Here is a 19040-nt window from a genome sequence, read left to right on the forward strand (position 1 = left end):
CCTCATGGGCATCCGTGCCACACGTAACACATTTGGCTGGATTGGAACAGGACTGGCTGGTGTGATTGAACCGCTGACATCGATAGCAACGCGTAGGGTTTGGGACGTAAGGGCGAACGGAAATTATCTCATAGCCTGCTTTGATTTTCGATGGGAGTTGAACTGTGTCAAATGTCAAGAAGACAGTGCGGGTTGGAATGATGTTCGTGTCAACCCGTTTCATTACTCTATGAACTGCCGTTACGCCCTGGTCAGACAGATAGTGCTGAATTTCTTCGTCAGACAATCCATCGAGGGAGCGTGTATAAACGACTCCACGCGAGGAATTCAAGGTACGGTGCGGTTCCACCCGGACAGGGAAGGTGTGGAGCAGAGAAGTACGCAGCAATTTTTGTGACTGGAGGGCACTGTGTGTTTCTAACAACAGGGTGCCATTCCGTAATCTGGAACAAGACTTTACAGGACCTGCTATTGCGTCGACTCCTTTCTGAATAATGAAAGGGTTGACCGTGGAGAAGTCGTGACCTTCATCAGACCGAGAAACAACAAGGAACTGTGGCAACGATGGAAGAATCGTCTGTGGCTGAGACTCAGTATGCTTACGTTTGTGACTAGACTTAGTGGAAGGTGAGGAAACCATTGCGGAAGAATCCCCCATGATTACCGGCGTCTCCGATGGCGCGCTCCTCCCTTGTGGGGGCCCTCTCTGAGGGCACTCCCGCCTTAGGTGATTGTTCACACCTCAGGTCACACCTCCCGACAAACGGACGGAGGGACCAATCGGCATTTTCGGAAGGTATCAGCTCGGGTAATCACCCCTCCCTGGGCCTGGCCGTTACCAGGGGGTACGTACGTGTCCTACCTGTCTACCCGGGGCGGGGAATTACGCGTTACCCCGTCACCGGCTACGCACGAAGGGCGTGGGTCGGCCTTCAGACACGCACAGGGAGGAAGAAAGAGAAAGGGAAGGGAAGGAAGAGAGGTCTCAAACGCCGCAGCGGAGAAAAGAGAAAGAGAAGAGGTAAGGAAAAGAGAAGGACAAAGGAAGGAAAAAGACAGAGAAGGACAAAGGAAGGAAGAAGACATAAAAGCAAGGAAGGCAAGAAATGCAGTACATTTACGAGCGTCCGTCTCCGGACGTAGGCACAAACCATACTCCCAGATGGGGAGAAAGAGAAGGAAAGAGCCAGAGGTGAGGGGAGGAGGGGCGAAGATAGGGATGGGGAAGGATGCGGAATGGGAAGGTATGCAGCCCGGAAAGGAAGGAAGGCCACATTAGCTCGGGGTCCCGTGCTCGCTACGCACGTATCCACAAAAGAGTTGTGGACCCCCTGGGGGGGGCCTCTTAAGAGTGTAGTTTTCCTGCTGGTAACAAACAAAAATACCTAGAGAGACAATAATTCAAGATGTGTTTAATTGTAACTGACGTTGGGGAATTCGCCTGTGAGCGAATTGAAGTGGGTCCTTATGTCAGGGGCAAACAGGTAAGAGGCGCAGGCACTATAGGGTTGGAGAATGTGGGAGGAGGAATGTTTTCTTGTTTGTCTTCCAGTACTGACAACTCACTGGCGCATGCGCCGCGTAAAGATGATCTTGATTGGTACAAATTTATAACGACAGTGGCGCGGTTTCCTGAATGCGCTCCTTACAGAGACGAGCGTCTGCAAATGCAGTACATATTTGTAACAAAAAATATAAAATCAAATTAAGGCTGTTGGATTACAAAGCAATAGATGGAAGGGACAACGTGTAGTAAACGTTTGTGATCGTGTCTGGTATTGCGTATTGCATAATGCACTTAAATATAAATACAATTACTATTCTTAATCTATCATCTGCTCACACAGATTACACCACAACACTTCCTCAGGCAATTACAGTGTCACAGCTTTGGGGTCACTATGGGTGTCAGTGTTCTAAAACGAAGGACAGTCCGAAGTGTTCCGAATGGCGCCGGACCGACCAGCTGCAGTTCTGCCCGTCCCAGAGGACATTACTCAAGGTCGGTGTTACCAACATCATTGTGTTAGTCAAAGTTTTAAGCGTCACTTCAGAAAATGAAGTTAATAATTATTTTTGTTCTTTTGCAGTTACATGTCTCAAGTGCTTGTATACATCGAAATCCTCGCTTCCCTGTTTCATAGCACGCTGCCAGAAGAGCATTGATAAAGCTGAGTATAGTGCGATAATTCGTTTTCGGCAGTAACAAAAAATCCGTGTCACGCAAAACCAAGCGGTCAAACTGGTCGTCTGAACCGACCTGACACAGCCCCAACATTTTCGCTGCTGCCGGCACGATAACAATGGGCTTCGCCATTTTGTTTTCGATCCTCTAGTGGCGCGCAATAGTACTGAGACGCGGATATTCTTTGTTTACCAGCACCTGCTATCTGCAAATAAAAAATAAATTCTTAGCTTTAATTCTTGATGTGATAATTTGAACTACTACTCATTCGCTGCCGTCCCCACACCCAGAGCACTGTTTCAAGTGACTGTCAGATGTAGCCTCTTTCTTTGCGAAAACAAGGCCGGTCGTAGATTATACACCGGAGCACGTCCAGGAAAGTAGCATGTCATCTTTTTCTCCAAGTAGTTATAAAATCGCTTTCAGTTTTGGATAAAACCGAAGAATGTGCTGAAGGAACAAAGTTCTCGTCGTCCAACACCGTACTGCTTTAGCCGAATTCGATTGTGCTAATTTCATTCCCGTTAGAAATAGGTTGGTGACCCGGCGAACTTCATCCGCTGCTCCCGACATAGGTACCTGACTTTAATGTGTCTACAATCTTTGTCGGAGTACAGACTGGAACAGGAAAAATCGTCAGATGCTTTATCCGTCATATTAATAACCACTGACTTTCACCAGTGAATGCCAAGTCCCCTTTCCAATTCTGATCAAATGCATTAGACGTCCTAGTTGTTGATTAACTCAGATGACAAAGATAACAACGCCTCAGTTTCGAACAAGAGGTGTATGAGATTGTAACCGTCATTAATATCCAGTAAAATCTGGTACATTGGTATCCCTTTCACAAAGAGTGCTATATAATTTGCGAATAATAGCAATCACATCTTCCACATCCACATTTCACAAACCATCATATTGTGTTTTATGATACATCGCCTACTAATATGATTTCCCCCTCTCCGGTTTGCTGAAGATGCTCGGGTAGAACTCGTCTGTGTAAGCTTCAATATCTCTGTTTTTACCGTCATAGTCATTCCGTGACATGTGCGTGGGCGGAAGTAATGTCTTTTGACCCGTCTTTTAATACCTGCTTTTGAATGTATAAGGCTGATTTTTTTTCGATGAACACCTGTGTTGTAACGCCTCCCACTCGGCTGCATTTCTAGGACAACTGCAAATTAACGCTCTTACCTGAATCTGAATACTCAATCTACTGTTCTGAATAGTCACGGCGAGTAGCTTGCCAAATGTAGGACACAAAGTAACTTTCTATTCGGACATTCACCTTCGTGTCAAGTCCTAATTAGAGAGAAAAATTTTAAGTACCTGATCTTAAAGTTTCCATAATTTTATGTTTCACCATCAAAGGGAGACCCTATATATTCGCAGTGGAGCGTAACGAGAGCGATCTTCCAAGAGACGCTTTTGAAACTGTTGCATATTCTCTCCAGTGAAGTACGAAATATTTTATTTTACATATTGAAATTTGAAGCGAAATAGCCTTAGCACATCTGTTGGACGTCCATAGATTCGTGATTGCAGTCAGCTCCTAGATTAAGTTGTGTATACGTTAAGGAGTTCATTCCTTAATGAAATTGTTACCTACTCACAGCACTACATATCTCGGCTGCTATGAGAAATGGTGACGTGTCACAGTGTTAAATGTTTCTGTATCGATTTTTATGATTTCAAATTTTTAAGTCAAAAACATAAGAGAAATGCAATGGCGCGTAAAGGCTTTTAATTCGGAACAATTTACTTCTAATGAAATCAATGAAGGGATGGCTTCCGATAACATTAGTCAGATTGTATCCCGTTGTAATTTGTAATTGGGACATCAATATTTTTTTCTCTTCTATGTTTTTCATACGAGTCATAGCATACGCGCTTTCATTATTAGTGAGTGAAATGAATAACAGCTCCAGTTGTGTGAAAATAGCTGAGTCAGCTGAGAATGTCCTGTAGGCCGGACCCATTTGTTTTACGAAATTTTCATGTTATGTATTATGTAGTTGTCATTCTCTAAAAGGACTGCAAGACGTATTACCAATTAATTAGTGGTATGTATCAGTCAAATTTGCACTGATTGTACCGCCAAAACTAAGCGCATTATATCATTTTAATTAAGCTGTTCCTGTATTTAATTAAAATTTTAATGCTCCGTTTCAGTTTCTTTGTAATGCACCATTAAGTGACGGGATGATCTATTTTCGGTGTTCTCGGCTTGCTGTAGTGGAATCTCTGACTCGCTGCTGCCCCTATATGGATATGCTACCTACTCATGTTTATGACGGCGTTAGAAGCTAACACGTTTTCTCATTAACAACACAAAAATACTGCGGTATGTCTCAAGAGCTTTCGGACAACTTAAGTATTAGATCTGAAATTACTGAAACGTGTCTAATTCGGGATATGACAAGACGTAGGAAACAGCAAACCAGGATCACAGTTCCGGACGATCGCAGAAACCTAGCGCATTATCCGGTGATGAAGAGTATTTATTAGGAACTCAACCAATTATAGCAAATAGCCCCGAACGTCACACTATTATTTTAACCGTGTATTCTGGTCATACACGTATACTACACCAATCATGCGTGAGTGGCCATATGGAAAGCCGATCTCACACTTTACACACGTTCCATTGCCTTTGTTCTTCAACCAGCATCTTGAGATTATCTCCTGCAATGTTTGTATAAATTTTAAATTAAAAAAACACGCGACTTCACACTGTACATTAAGTTTATTTAACTGTTGCAATAATTCTTATGTATAATATGGTGGCTCCACTGCCAAGTATCTACCGTCCCTTGTTCAGCAACCAAAATATACCTTCAAGGTTTATTACGTATTTATTTTTTAAAGCGACAAAATTTCTTCACCTGCCAGTAGGTTTTTAAAGAACAAACGCTCTGTTCACGTAGTCAGTATCATTATTCAATGAGGTTTGTTTTCAGTTAATGATTTCCGTAGAATTGCATTTTTAATATCACAATAATCTCGGCATTTTTCACAACAGCTCTCCTAAATTAAAAAGAGCAAAATACCAGTTTTAGAAAAAGGGGATCATGACTTTCGCGTATTTACCAGGTTAAGTAATACTGAGTCTTTCTGCTGCTCACTGATTATTGCTGTTAGATCAGCCCCGCGGACGTACTCGTTTCATGAGATAGGTAGGAAATAGAGCATTTTTCCTCTATGGTTAACAATGTTTACTTCTTTGCCCGCAATGAATCTGAAGTTGTCATATTAGCAACAAAAATTTCACGATAATCAAATGCGCCTTATTACGTCAGTCGATAATTTGGAGCATTGAAACTTTGCAACCGAATACACGGTTCCGATGCACGCTATCACAGACAAACATTGTTTAAATACTTATAACCGTTTATAACAAATCTAATGTGCTGATATTACATTAAACTTCTGTTTTCGCAAGCCACATTACTTCAGAGGTGGTGTGTGCTTCGTTCCCTTGTTTGTCTATTCCTTTCGTGGTTACTTTTCGTAGCGAGCGAGACAAAATGACTGTATGCTTCGTCTAAGTGCCTTGGTCTCTCTTATCTTGCCTTTATCGCCCTTGCGCGAAATATACGACGTAGGGAGCAGAACTGATTTACAGTCCAAATGAAATATTGGGTTCTTTAAATCTGCCCAAGAGGTGTTTCGCACGAAAAATTCTGCTTTCTTCTTGCGATAAACTGAGGGTGTTCGCAACATTTTCCTCTGTGCTATTCAGTTTTCATTTATTCCTTTATTTAATCACGGCCACCACCACACCCAGACAGCTCAAGCTTTTCAGGCGGAAATCCTTGAAGAATAGCGTCACTGGACTCTAGAACTGGAATTTCGGCACCAGCATGTTACAGCTCTTGCCGCCGATCTTCGATCTCTTGCCGAATGTTGACTTCATTATTATGACAAACGTTATATCAGTACTCACAAGTACCAAGAACGTTGCAGGCTTGTTTGATAACGTGGGAGAATTATGAATGCTGGACGACTGAATTTGCACACATCCAACGTAAGAGGCAATCCCAGTCATAAAGTTCCCTTAGCGCTACTTTAGAGAGCGCGAGAATTTAACTCAGACTAGCGGTTTGCAGGGAGCCATTCTTCCCATGTTTCATTCGTGGACCTGAACACACAGACTGACAGAAAAACATCTTACAAGCGCTTTATAGTATATTTGAGAATATGAATGTAGGTATAAATTCGCCTACAGCTCTCTAAGTTTTCAGACATCGGCTGCTCTGGACATGACTGAAAACTTCTACACGGTCCCAAACTGGTCCATGACTACCTTAATTAGGAGCACATCTTGTAAAATTTTCTCGGAATTCCAGCCATGACAGTGGTAACTGTCGAAGGCTCGTTCTTACTCTCGTCTGATGCGACAAGAGAACTGAAAACATTTCATGCAACAATGGTGTCGCCAGACTTCGTTCCCACAAACCTACCTAAGTTCACCAGGTACGTCTGATGCAGCTGCAGACGCTAAGAGGATTACTTCGGTCGGCCGGGAATGTGTTTTGTATGCGCGTACAGAGTTTCACTTAAAACGTATCTGAAGCATTTACGTTGTGCTAGATATTCTCGAAATAATGATTTATTTATCTGGTAAACCTTCTCCACCAACTCCATCCCCTCTCGGGCATAAATAAATCATTTTTCATGGAGAATGGTCGAAGTTATGCAGCACGCTTCATAATTTGAACACTTTTTTTCCAGTAATCTCACGCATCTGCATCCACATAACTGCTATGCCATTCACACGTAAGTGCCTGGCAGAGGGTCCATCGAACCACCTTGAACCTATTTCCCTACCGTTTCACTGTCGAACAGCGTGCGGTATTATGTATTCCTAAATCTTTCCGTGTGAGTTCCGATTTCCCTTATTTATTATGATTGTGATGATTATTATTATTTCTCCCTATGTAGGTGGGCATCAACAAAACAGTGTTGCTTTCGAACGAGAAAGTTGGTGATCCAAATTTCGCGAAAGATCTCGGCACAAAGGGAAAAACTTTTGTTTTAATGACTGCCTTCCCAACTCCCTTATCTATCTGGGACAGGGTCTCCCATATTTTGCGATAATACATAACGAGCTGCCTTTCTTTGAACTTTTTCGATGTCCTCCCTCAGTCTTATCTTATAGGAATCCCTTACCGTGCAGCAGTACTTCAGAAAAGAACGGAGAAGAGTAGTGTACGCAGTCTCTCTAGTAGAACTGTTGCATCTTTCAAGTTCCCTTCCAATAAAACTCAGTTTCTGGGTTACCTTACCCAGAATATCTATATAATCGTTCCAATTAAAGTGTTCGTAATTGTTATCTGTAGATATTTAGCTGAATACACAGCCGGTAATTTGTATGATCTATTGTGTAACAGGATTATTTGGAGTCAACTGCCACTCTTCACACCATACAGATACCTTATCTAAATCATTTCGCAATTGATTTTGATCTTCTAATGGCTTTACTAGACGGTAAACGACGGCGTGATTCACAAGCAATCCGAGGGCTGTGCACATTGTTTCCTAACTCATTTACATAGTTCAAGAACAGCAGATGGCCTACAACACTTACCCGGGAACGCCAGCTATCACTTTTGTTTCACTCTATTATCTTCCGTCGATTATTATGAACTGTGACCTTCCTCACTGGAAATCAAGAGTGCAGTCCAACAACTGAGACTATACTCCATAGGGACGCAAATTGATTAGAAGCTGCTTCGAAGAACGGTGTCAAATGCGTTCTCGAAATATAGAAACATGGAATCAATTTGAGATTCACTGTCGACAGCACTCGTTACCTGGTGTGAATGAAGAGCCAATTGCGTTTCACAAGAACGATACTTTGAGTCCGTGGTGACAATGTGTCAATAGAGGGTTTCGTTCGATGTAATTCGTTTTGTGTGAACACAGTATACGTACCAAAATCCTACTGCAAATCGATGTCAGTGATATGGCTGTGTAATATAGCCGATTACGCCTATTCCCTTTCTTGAATATCGATGTGACCTACGGAACTTTCCATATTTTAGGCGTATATGATTGCTAGGCATGAAGCTATTTTATCAGCACGATAAACAATTAGCACGTCCTGGGCATTAATACGCCATCATGCTTACATGGAGAAGAGAGTAAGTCAAGGGTGAGAAACGCACGAGGGGCTTCATGTATGGCCCGTAACAGAATAATTGAACAGATCTAAATCTATATTAAAAATATCCATCTGACCTCTATGACAATATTCAAACACTAAATGTAGAGAGAATACGGTGTTGCGTATGCATAAAAGACAGAAAGGAGGGCATAGGGGGACGCAAGAATACAGTTTAACCCACTGAAAGTGCAGTGCGTGCTGGCGACGAAGTTTCAAGAATGAGGCTAGAGCTGAGTATGGCGATAATTACACGGTGCAATAACTTTTCTGACATATATACGGCTTATTTATCTTGTTTAAGGCTCATACGCGCAGTATCCTACTTCTGCGATACACTCCATGGTCTAAGTATTCATGCTGATGAATCCATGTATTATTTATGAGGTGAGATCGTACCTAATCTCATTTCAATGATCGCATCGAAGCAAAGTGATTACGGCTGGTAAGTTATCAGAGCTGATATTCTGGCTTCGAGTCCTGCTCAACACCTCGATTTTTCTGGAGTGGGGTGAACTCAACCTCGAGAAGCGAATAATCAGCTGCTGAATTAAATGAAACAGCGACAGACATGCAAGCCACCGAAATGGATCAGATCTAAAGACCTGTACCTTGATGGGAGGCACGTCACCATTTTATTTATTACAGGAATTTGACATGAGGCTACAGTGAGTCATTGAAGGAATTTTTGTCAACTGTCCAGATACGCATCTGACAGAAAACTGAGTACAACGCAAATTCTAAGTCGTGGCAATAAGTGGCGAGACCAAGTGCAAGGCAGCGTTCTTTTCAAGTGATGCACAAGTAAGTATGTTGCCAGAGACTTAGGGTCTACGGAAATTAACTGCCACTCTTAGCGGTGTGACGCTATGCTACTTACAGATTTGTGGGGCATCAGCCACGGGATCCAAGGATCGTTCACTGCGTTTTAAGGAGCAGCAGAAGGGAAGCTTGCAGGGTGAACGAATACTCTAAGGTACAAACGACACGAGAGAGGACGTCAACAGTAAGCGTTATGTGCAAGTGAAAATATGAACACGAAATAGGAGAAGAACAAGGACGATATCAAACCCACTGAATGATTGATGAAGTACAAAAATAGCTATGTCATACGAAGCGTGACACCTTTGCACTATACAACAACACTGAGCCCGTTAATACAAATTCTCTATTAGTAACTTACGTTTCATTGCCATAGTCAAGTATTTGGAAGAACAAAGTGTGCCTGGCGGTAAGTTGTACAGCGAATATGCTGCTTGGTGTTATGCTGGCCCTCTGAACAGTTATGTCACTGGTGGTATTCACCTCTAGTCAGCAGTGAGTTTCTGCGTCAACTTGTGGAACAGACCATTACATAGACCATTACATGAGAGTATCATTACACACATCGCGTAAATAGATAAATCCAATCATATCTATTAGTTACCACTTTTCCTATTGTTTCATTTTCTTCGTCAACTTCCACAACAACACAATTCTCTCTAAATTCACTTTTATAACTTCGCTGCATGTTTCTCATCTGTGTTTCTTACCTTTGTTTCATTATCGCGTAACAAAAACTTCGCTGGCCAGTCTGGCCGAGCGGTTCTAGGCGCTACAGTCTGGAACCGCGCGACCGCTACGGTCGCAGGTTCGAGTCCTACCTCGAGCATGGATGGGTGTGGTGTCCTTAGGTTAGTTAGGTTTAAGTAGTTCTAAGCTCTAGGGGACTGATGACCTCAGAAGTTAAGTCCTATAGTGCTCAGAGCCATTTGAACCATTTTTGAATAAAAACTTCAAGTGTTTTGATATTACATTATATTTTCTTCTCAGTCTCGCCTGTACAACGTTCCGAGACTAAGTCGCTGCAGGGTAACGCCAGAACGGTTTCTTCCGAGGTCACAGGTGATTGTTCAGCGACCGTTATCAATCTGGGCACGTGTTCAATCTCTACGTCTCGCACGCGATGAATCTTAACACGAGCGCTTCTGTTCGAGGCAACTTCACTATTCAGCTTACCTTTTTTTTTTTCTACGGGCACCACGGAGGAAACTTGTTGAAGAGGCTAGGATATATATATATATATATATATACACTGTTGCAATGCACTGAGGAGCAGAATGGAGCGTCGTGTTTCTCCGTCAGCCTTCAGTTCTATATCGTTCACATCAACAGAATACGATCTTGTCTAATTCTTTTAGGTAAATGTTATACTGTCAAGATTAACACAGTGTTCTTTATAGACGACCTATTCGATTGTTATCGTCAACAATATTATCTGCTGGCGTATCGTTCTGCTACTCTGCATAGCTATTTCTGCAGAAATCATGAATCTCATTTCAGTTGTTGCGCTTGCCTATTCATCCTCCTGCGTAGCGCGCAAGCCTTGTTTAATGATCAGTCATTAAAAATTCCCTCCTAGTAACGAGAATGGATATAATAGTTCGGCATATAGCGATCAAATAAAGGCCTAAAACCATCATTCAACAAATACTAATGTACTTGCAATTTTTACGATCCATCATATCATTGGTGGCAAATGATCCCTTACTGTTACTGAACCGATAACTGTATAGAGTAGAATGGCCACTGCTGCCAGGCAACAACACACATGTCAATGTTCATGGGCTATATAAAAGCAGATTCATTTTCTTTGTGTTACAATTGAACTTATTTATAAACCACAAACAGCGACAATATTTAAGGTTTATTAATTTGTTAACACTATACCATCAAAAACTGTTAAACACTGTTAATGGTAACGTTTCGTACATACAGCCCTCACTTATGAATGTTATCAGCTGGACAGTTTCAGACTGAGTGACGTAATTCAATCGAGTACTTGTCAGCCAGCCAAGACTACGCACGTGTCGAACACGTTCTTTGCGGCAGAGGCTGTGGGAGTCAGTCAGCGTCGAGGCAACCTTACCCGACTGACGCACGAGTGAGTGGTCCCACCGGTCTTCACGTCCACACCAGGGTCAGCTTCGCCAGTTTCCCTGCTTTGGTTACGTCTGTGGGTAGACTGGACTACAGGCTCGAATTTCAGCGATCATAACGTCCTTGCCTCGCACAGAATATTTTGCAGTGCGTAGGAGACACTTTTCTTGTCGTGAGGTTAGAGCTTAATAATTCGTTGACAGGAAGGCTGCTGGAAGGGGTCTTTCCACGACTGTAGCACGCGGACAGCTGACCAGCTCGTTCCCAGGCGCCAGGCCATAGCTAAATGCCCTTTGTCAGAGTCGCTTATGTTAGATATCCCAACTTGTGGCCGATACCGTCGCCTCCGCTCCGCTTACACGGGGTGTTTCACATTTTCTATTTCAGGCTACCGCTACTAGTCACTCCCTTTTCCGTACCACTTGCAAACAGAACGAGGGAGAAACAACTGTCTATATACCTCTGTAGGAGCCCTAATTTCTCTCATCTCATATTCGTGGTCCGTAAGTGCAATGTATGTTTGAGGCAACAGAATCGTTCTGCAGTCAGCTTCAAATGCCCGTTCTCTAAATTTTCTCAATAGCGTTCTTCGGAAAAAATGTCACCTTCACTCCAGGGATTCCCAGTTGACTTCCCGAAGCATATCCGTTATACCTGCGTGTTGCTCGAACTTACCATTAGCGTATCTAGCAGCCGCCTCTCAATTATTTGCATGTCTTCTAACAATGAACCCATATCCGGAAATTTACGATTCGGATGTAAAAGACGTTCAAAGATCGGATCACTTTTGGATATCCCCTTCAAGGTATGCACACAACTCAGATGAAAGCTGTGTCACTTCCAGCTGTAGTTACGACATCCCGTGTCATTTTCGTCCGAGTACAAAAAAGGTTGCGACAAACTGGTACATTTATCGTGTTTGAGGATCACAGTCATAATTTTTTCAGAAGTCTCAGTCACCAGTGACCGTGAAAATTATTAATTCCCGATATTGCAATTTCGACCTTAAGGTCATTACCAAGTGGTCTACTGCAAGAGAAAAAAGATGAACAGACTGTATACATAGATGGCATTAATATCATACATGCCAGTTACATTACAAAAAATGCCATAAATAATTACCCTGTGCTTTAGCACCCATGTACATATGTCATTATCAATTGTACTTTGAGCATTTTAACTTCAACAATACTCAACATTAAACAACAGAGGCTACGCACATAGTGAAAATAGCATGTATTAAAACACTGTTGCCATATTATTATCGGTAACTTCACTATTACCAAATCACTATTCTCTTACACCTTGTACAGAACAACTCGTGTAGCTTGCAGGAAACACACTCATAAGACGTATTTTTTGCTCTCGTCAGAGATTCTAAGTTCCAGAGTAAATACTTGTCATCACAGTACTTCAGTTCAGTTCAGTTTTACATTCGTTGACAGAACTCAGCTTTGTATTTTACGACACGGCCATATGGTATACGGCAAAGCTTTCCAAACTGCGTGCGCAAACACCACTGCGATGTTGAGTGACAGAAACAGTGGTGTCGCGAGACTAGTAAATTCAGATTTATAATGCTCGTCCAGCCCACCTGAGCCACCAAATTGCTTAAAGTATTCTAAAGTTTTGTATTAACGAAAGTTGTTTAATGTATAATTACACTCTACTTGTAAAACAGATATAAAAATAATTGTTTTAAAATAGCGTTGGTTACAATGGAATTTCTTTTATTAATGTTAGTGAGCGGGTGTCTCGTGGTACTGTATGTATTAGAAGGGTGTCATCATGAGGGAAAGTTTGGAAGGTTCTAGTATAGACGACGAGATACGAAATGTACTCATTACACTGCGGCGTAATGGTGATCTCGACTTAGAAAAGGACGTTGTTCTTCACGTAGAGGAGTACTCTACACACTGCACATGCCATGGACTGCTGTATAGCACACATTGTCACCATCGTTTCCGCACCGTGAAACGGAAGATTTGGACGTGATCTGATCTTAGAAACTTATGTTAGAGTCACACGGTACATTACCGGATATGGATTTCTTGTTAAGGCTTTTGTCTGCAAGGTCCCCTCTGCAACTGTTAGAAGTGTGTAACAGGAATCGCGGAACAACCTGTACACGTTCCTTACTGAGCGCAACGGCACCAGGCGTGAATCAGTCCAGCGGTGAGCCGTCGTCTCGGTGGTTGGATCTATCAGTGATGCACCTCGGAACGTTCGCGAAAGGTCTCTACTAACAAGAAAGAAGAAGCTAGCAATTCCTCTGTTACTGACCAAACCTGTATAACTGTGACGTTAAAGAAGCTACAAATAATGAAAGTTTCACGCAAAAGGAGATAGCCATGAATGCTTCGGAGCACTGGTTGATCATGTCCGTTCTCCTTACCATCAGATCTCTTCATTGTATAAAATATTCTCGGTATTCTTGCCGCGTCAGTTCTAGATAAAATCTCGAGCTTTCGACGATTACCTCCATCGTCATCGTCAGCAGCTGACTGCCTCTACTGCTGCTATGGTGGCCTCTATATAGCCCGAAGACGGCTTCTGATTGGTCGGCTTCTCATTGGTCGGCGATTACGTGCTGCTGTCTCAGACGGTGTCACTGTGTGCGCCGGTGGCGCCACCGCTTCCGTTTAAACGTAAACCTTGGAAGGAACGTCTCTGCTGCTTCTCTGCATCAAGCGCTCGTTTCCACGCACAGCTCAGATGGTATCCGCTATCACGGTTAAAGTTCTTTTGGCTCATTCTGATTTCAACAGCCTCCTTAATAACAGAATCCCAGTACGTGGAGGCATGGGACAGAATTTTAGTTTCATCGAACAATATTTTGTGTTTGTTCGTGAGGCTGTGCTCCGCAATTGCCGATTTCTCAAGCTCTCTGTTTTTAATGTGGCGTTGGTGTTCTGCACAGCGGTCGGAAACGGTGCGAATAGTCTGACCTATATAATTGCTTCCACGTTTCCGACCGCTGTGCAGAACACCAACGCCACATTAAAAATAGAGAGCTTGAGAAATCGGCAATTGCGGAGCACAGCCTCACGAACAAACACAAAATATTGTTCGATGAAACTAAAATTCTGTCCCATGCCTCCACGTACTGGGATTCTGTTATTAAGGAGGCTGTTGAAATCAGAATGAGCCAAAAGAACCTTAACCGTGATAGCGGATACCATCTGAGCTGTGCGTGGAAACGAGCGCTTGATGCAGAGAAGCAGCAGAGACGTTCCTTCCAAGGTTTACGTTTAAACGGAAGCGGTGGCGCCACCGGCGCACACAGTGACACCGTCTGAGACAGCAGCACGCAATCGCCGACCAATGAGAAGCCGACCAATCAGAAGCCGTCTTCGGGCTATATAGAGGCCACCATAGCAGCAGTAGAGGCAGTCAGCTCCTGACGATGACGATGGAGGTAATCGTCGAAAAGCTCGAGATTTTATCTAGAACTGACGCGGCAAGAATACCGAGAATATTTTATACGTAAGTGCCGCCGCGAAAAACTTCGTTCTCAGATCTCTTCATTAATGTCCTCTACGTTTGTCGAACAAACCACCAAGTGGCCCGTGACTGATGCAAAATCAGGCTACAGTCAAGAAGAGATAAGCCTTTCCCATCTTCGGATTACATTCCATTAGGCGTATCTCGGCTGTCTCCCCTCCTGTCCAACCATAAACCCTTACCCTCTTGCTACTTATATTCTCCCAGCTTCCGTAATACCCATATTTTTCCTTTCTTCTCTCCTAATAATCATATTTTTCAGGACTGTCTCCTTATCATGCACTTCTGTTAGTATATCGTAACTTCAGTCTGAGTAATGTGCTGTGTTACGATAATAGTGATGGTGGTGATGATGATGATGATGATGATGATGATGATGATGATAAAAATAATAATAAAACCTAATTCAAGTACGACACATGTTGACATGGTAACTGCAAATCTCTAATAATTCCTAATTAGATGAAGACACTAATAACGTGAGTAAAATAACTTTAAGAATGAAAAAAACTAATGGAGTGTACAAGTTATTTATGTGAATAAGAGACTTCTCTCTTTACATCAACATGCAAGCGTAGAACATAATTTTGCCTCTCAGACCGATCGAATGCTCAACGATAGAAACTGTATTATAAGGAACCATAAGGCCACAGCAAAACGATGCAAGGTTTTCACTTCCGAAAGGTTTCAACAGAATATAGTTTCAGTCACTTTATTTTCACACTATCATCAAGTTGTTTCGTTATCTCTGAACTTTTACTAGAAGAAGGCTCAATAAAGGAAAGGCATTTCGGTAACAGCCTTCAACACAGGCATTATTACGGAAACTATCGACCCACTGCGACCACGCAGTAAAAAAAGCAATTCTCATGACAGTTGACATTTGTAGCAGCCCACATTTCATATTAAGTCAAACAACTTTCGACGCTAACACAGCGAAATGTGAGCAACAGAGGATTTCATCCATATGATATTTCTAGGTTTATATATTAAACTAACCATGGCGTTAATGTATTATTAGATTATCTAATCAGAAAACCGATCTACTGCTTTTTATTGAACGACTCTGGTAGCTTGTGGAAACCGGTTGGGTGGAGACTTTCATGAGGAAGCAATACTGGATACGTGCCGGGTAGATGTGGAAAAATACCGCTCAGGCAGTGATACGATAAGGAACAAAGGCAGCCGAGAGATGGGCACCACAGCAACTACAGGCCGTTAACTGATCAGTTTACGCTGTGTTGAAGTAGTAACTATAATATCAACGAATATAAGGTCTTACAGAACTCGAAATGGATTCTAAATGTCTTAGCCTGAATGGTAGCCGATTAAATGACACTACGGAAGTAGGTGATAAGTAGATATAATAATGCCTACGTAGCTGGGTATTTTCGGGATAATATGAGAAAGCAATTTTTGTAGATGTGATAGCAGCAGCTGCTACTATCAACAGCCAAATTATTACTGAGAAAAAAAAAAGATTGCCAGAATTAGACAGTGTATGTATAAAGAAAAATGTCCAGTAATAGTTGCGAAAACGCAAAACTGACATTCTTTGGGTGTATGATTACAATGAAACAATATCGAGCATCTCTTCACTGTGATCTTACTTTAAAGGAAAGCCGTATCAGTTATTGGAACCTCTACGAAAAAGAGTATGTTAAGGACACTAATTTCACGCGGCAGTGACAATGAAGAAGGAAGATGGCATGTTGTTAAGTTCTACAAAACATACGGTACAGAGAAGAATTTCAGGTCAGATTTTTACTCATCTGCCAGTGAGTCGAACGACGAATTTTTACCCAAATTTTCCTTAGAAGAATATGAACCATATGTCAGTTGCGGAATTCAGTATTACAGGCTTATAGGTTTCCAAGTAGTTCAGGTAATTTTCCTTTTAGTGCTAATGCCCTGTTGGACGTTCAGAACTTATTTTAGCAATGATGTATATACTACACTACTGGCCATTAAAATTGCTACACCAAGAAGAAATGCAGATGATAAACGGGTGTTCATTGGACAATTATATTATACTATATCTGACATGCGTTACATTTTCACGCAATTTGGGTGCATAGATCCTGAGAAATCAGTAACCAGAACAACCACCTCTGGCCGTAATAACGGCCTTGATACGCCTGGGCATTGAGTGAAACAGAGCTTGGATGGCGTGTACAGGTACAGCTGCCCATGCAGCTTCAACACGATACCGCAGTACATCAAGAGTAGCGACTGGCGTATTGTGACGAGCCAGTTGCTCGGCCACCATTGACCAGACGTTTTCAATTGGTGAGAGATCTGGAGAATATGATGGCCAGGGCAGCAGTCGAACATTTTCTGTATCCAGAAAGGCCCGTACATGACCTACATGCGGTCGTGCATTATCCTGCTGAAATGTAGGGTTTCGCAGGGATCGAATGAAAGGTAGAGCCACGGGTGGTAACACATCTGAAACGTAACGTCCACTGTTCAAAGCGCCGTCAATGCGAACAAGAGGTGACGGAGACGTGTAACCATTGGCACCCCATACCATCACGCCGGGTGATAAGCGAGTATGGCGATGACGAATACACGCTTCCAATGTGCGCTAACCGCGATGTCGCCAAACACGGATGCGACCATCATGATGCTGTGAACAGAACCTGGATTCATCCGGAAAAATGACGTTTTGCCATTCGTGCACCCAGGTTCGTCGTTGCGTACACTATCGCAGGCGCTCCTGTCTGTGATGCAGCTTCAAGGGTAACCGCAGCCATCGTCTCCGAGCTAATAGTCCATGCTGCTGCAAACGTCGTCAAACTGTTCGTGCAGATGGTTATCGTCTTGCAAAAATCCCCATCTGTGGACTCAGGGATCGGGACACGGCTGCACGATCCGTTACAGCGATGCGGGTAAGATGCTTGTCATCTCGACTGCTAGTGATACGAGGCCGTTGGGATCCCTCACGGCGTTCCGTATTACCCTCCTGATCCCACCAATTCCATACTCTGCTAACTGTCATTGGATCTCGACCAACGCGAGCAGCAATGTCGCGATACGATAAACCGCAATCGCGATAGGCTGCAATCCGACCTTTGTCAAAGTCGGAAACGTGATGGTACGCATTTCTCCTCCTTACACGAGGCATCACTACAACGTTTCACCAGGCAACGCTGGTCAACTGCTGTTTGTCTATGAGAAATCGGTTGGAAACTTTCCTCATGTCAGCACGTTGTAGGTGTCGCCACCGGCGCCAACCTTGTGTGAATGCTCTGAAAAGCCAATCATTGCATATCACAGCATCTTCTTCCTCTCGGTTAAATTTCTCGTCTGTAGCACGTCATCTTCGTGGTGTAGCAATTTTAATGGCCCGTAGTGTATTTCAACAAAATTAGTGGTTCTACAACAACCTACACGTTTGCCCCAAAAGCCAGTTTTTCGTACACAGCTTAGTTGTAGGACTTCTGAACACATCCTGGTACACAGAGTTTCTTACAGTGGACGCAGTGTATTACTTGACAAAGCGAGCCATTGCCTCGGTCCTACCAGGAACCAACACTGTCACATGACTAGGTTCAGCTACAATCCAATTCCCAGGCAGGGCAGTAGCGTGTAGACGCATAGCATGTGGCAGCGCTCGTCTTTTAAGGATACTGGCGTGTGTACTGCTGCTACATTCCCCTCTCGCTTCTCGGTCGTAAACATGACGGCGTTGCCATCCTAGCCAGATCTTAAGGTCGCTTCGCCAGTTAATACTCTCAAGTTTTCCGTACAGTATTATACGTGAGACGTGTCCAACTTACCGGATCTGGAGAGCTTGTCAACGGACTCAAAGCGTCCCTCCACTTTGGAGCGCAGCGAGTCCAAGTCGAAAGGCGCCACGAAGCCATGGTCCACGCTGCGGCTCTTGCTCCTGCAACACAAACGAAATTCCACAGTCACAAAACGGCACAAATATACAAGTCTTGTGCGTAGCGCCTCAACTCCAGGATAATATGTGCTCCCTCATTATTCAGTACCTCATTACCAACTTCTCACATTTCAAGGGGGGCAATGAGTTACAGCTTTAAAATATCTCTGAAAAATCATTTGGTAAGAGAGCAGTATGTCACTTTATTAGAACTACCGGTTTTGGTAAAGCAACAGACCGTCGTCACGTATAGAAAACATCAGTTACAAAACATGCGTTCAGTCATGATCAATTGTGTCTAGGCCACGTGCTTCACCCTGTAAACATATTGCCTTTTGTTGGAATCGAGCCCTTTCCTGAATTTTGATGCATTTAAT

At 43.0% G+C, this 19040-nt stretch overlaps 1 protein-coding gene across 12 annotated transcripts in view; it reads right to left on the reverse strand.

Annotated features, from left to right (window-relative positions):
• The window catches only part of LOC126162000 (nuclear receptor coactivator 7), a 790565-nt gene that overhangs the window by 419200 nt on the left and 352325 nt on the right, over nt 1–19040 (reverse strand). For all 12 annotated transcript variants that reach the window (XM_049918207.1, XM_049918209.1, XM_049918219.1 and 9 more), the window contains one exon: nt 18557–18666. In XM_049918207.1, coding sequence (XP_049774164.1) covers nt 18557–18666 — 110 coding nt within the window. The remainder of the gene's footprint in view (nt 1–18556; nt 18667–19040) is intronic.

This window comes from Schistocerca cancellata, chromosome 2, assembly GCF_023864275.1.
Source record: "Schistocerca cancellata isolate TAMUIC-IGC-003103 chromosome 2, iqSchCanc2.1, whole genome shotgun sequence".
NCBI classification, from domain to species: Eukaryota; Metazoa; Arthropoda; class Insecta; order Orthoptera; family Acrididae; genus Schistocerca; species Schistocerca cancellata.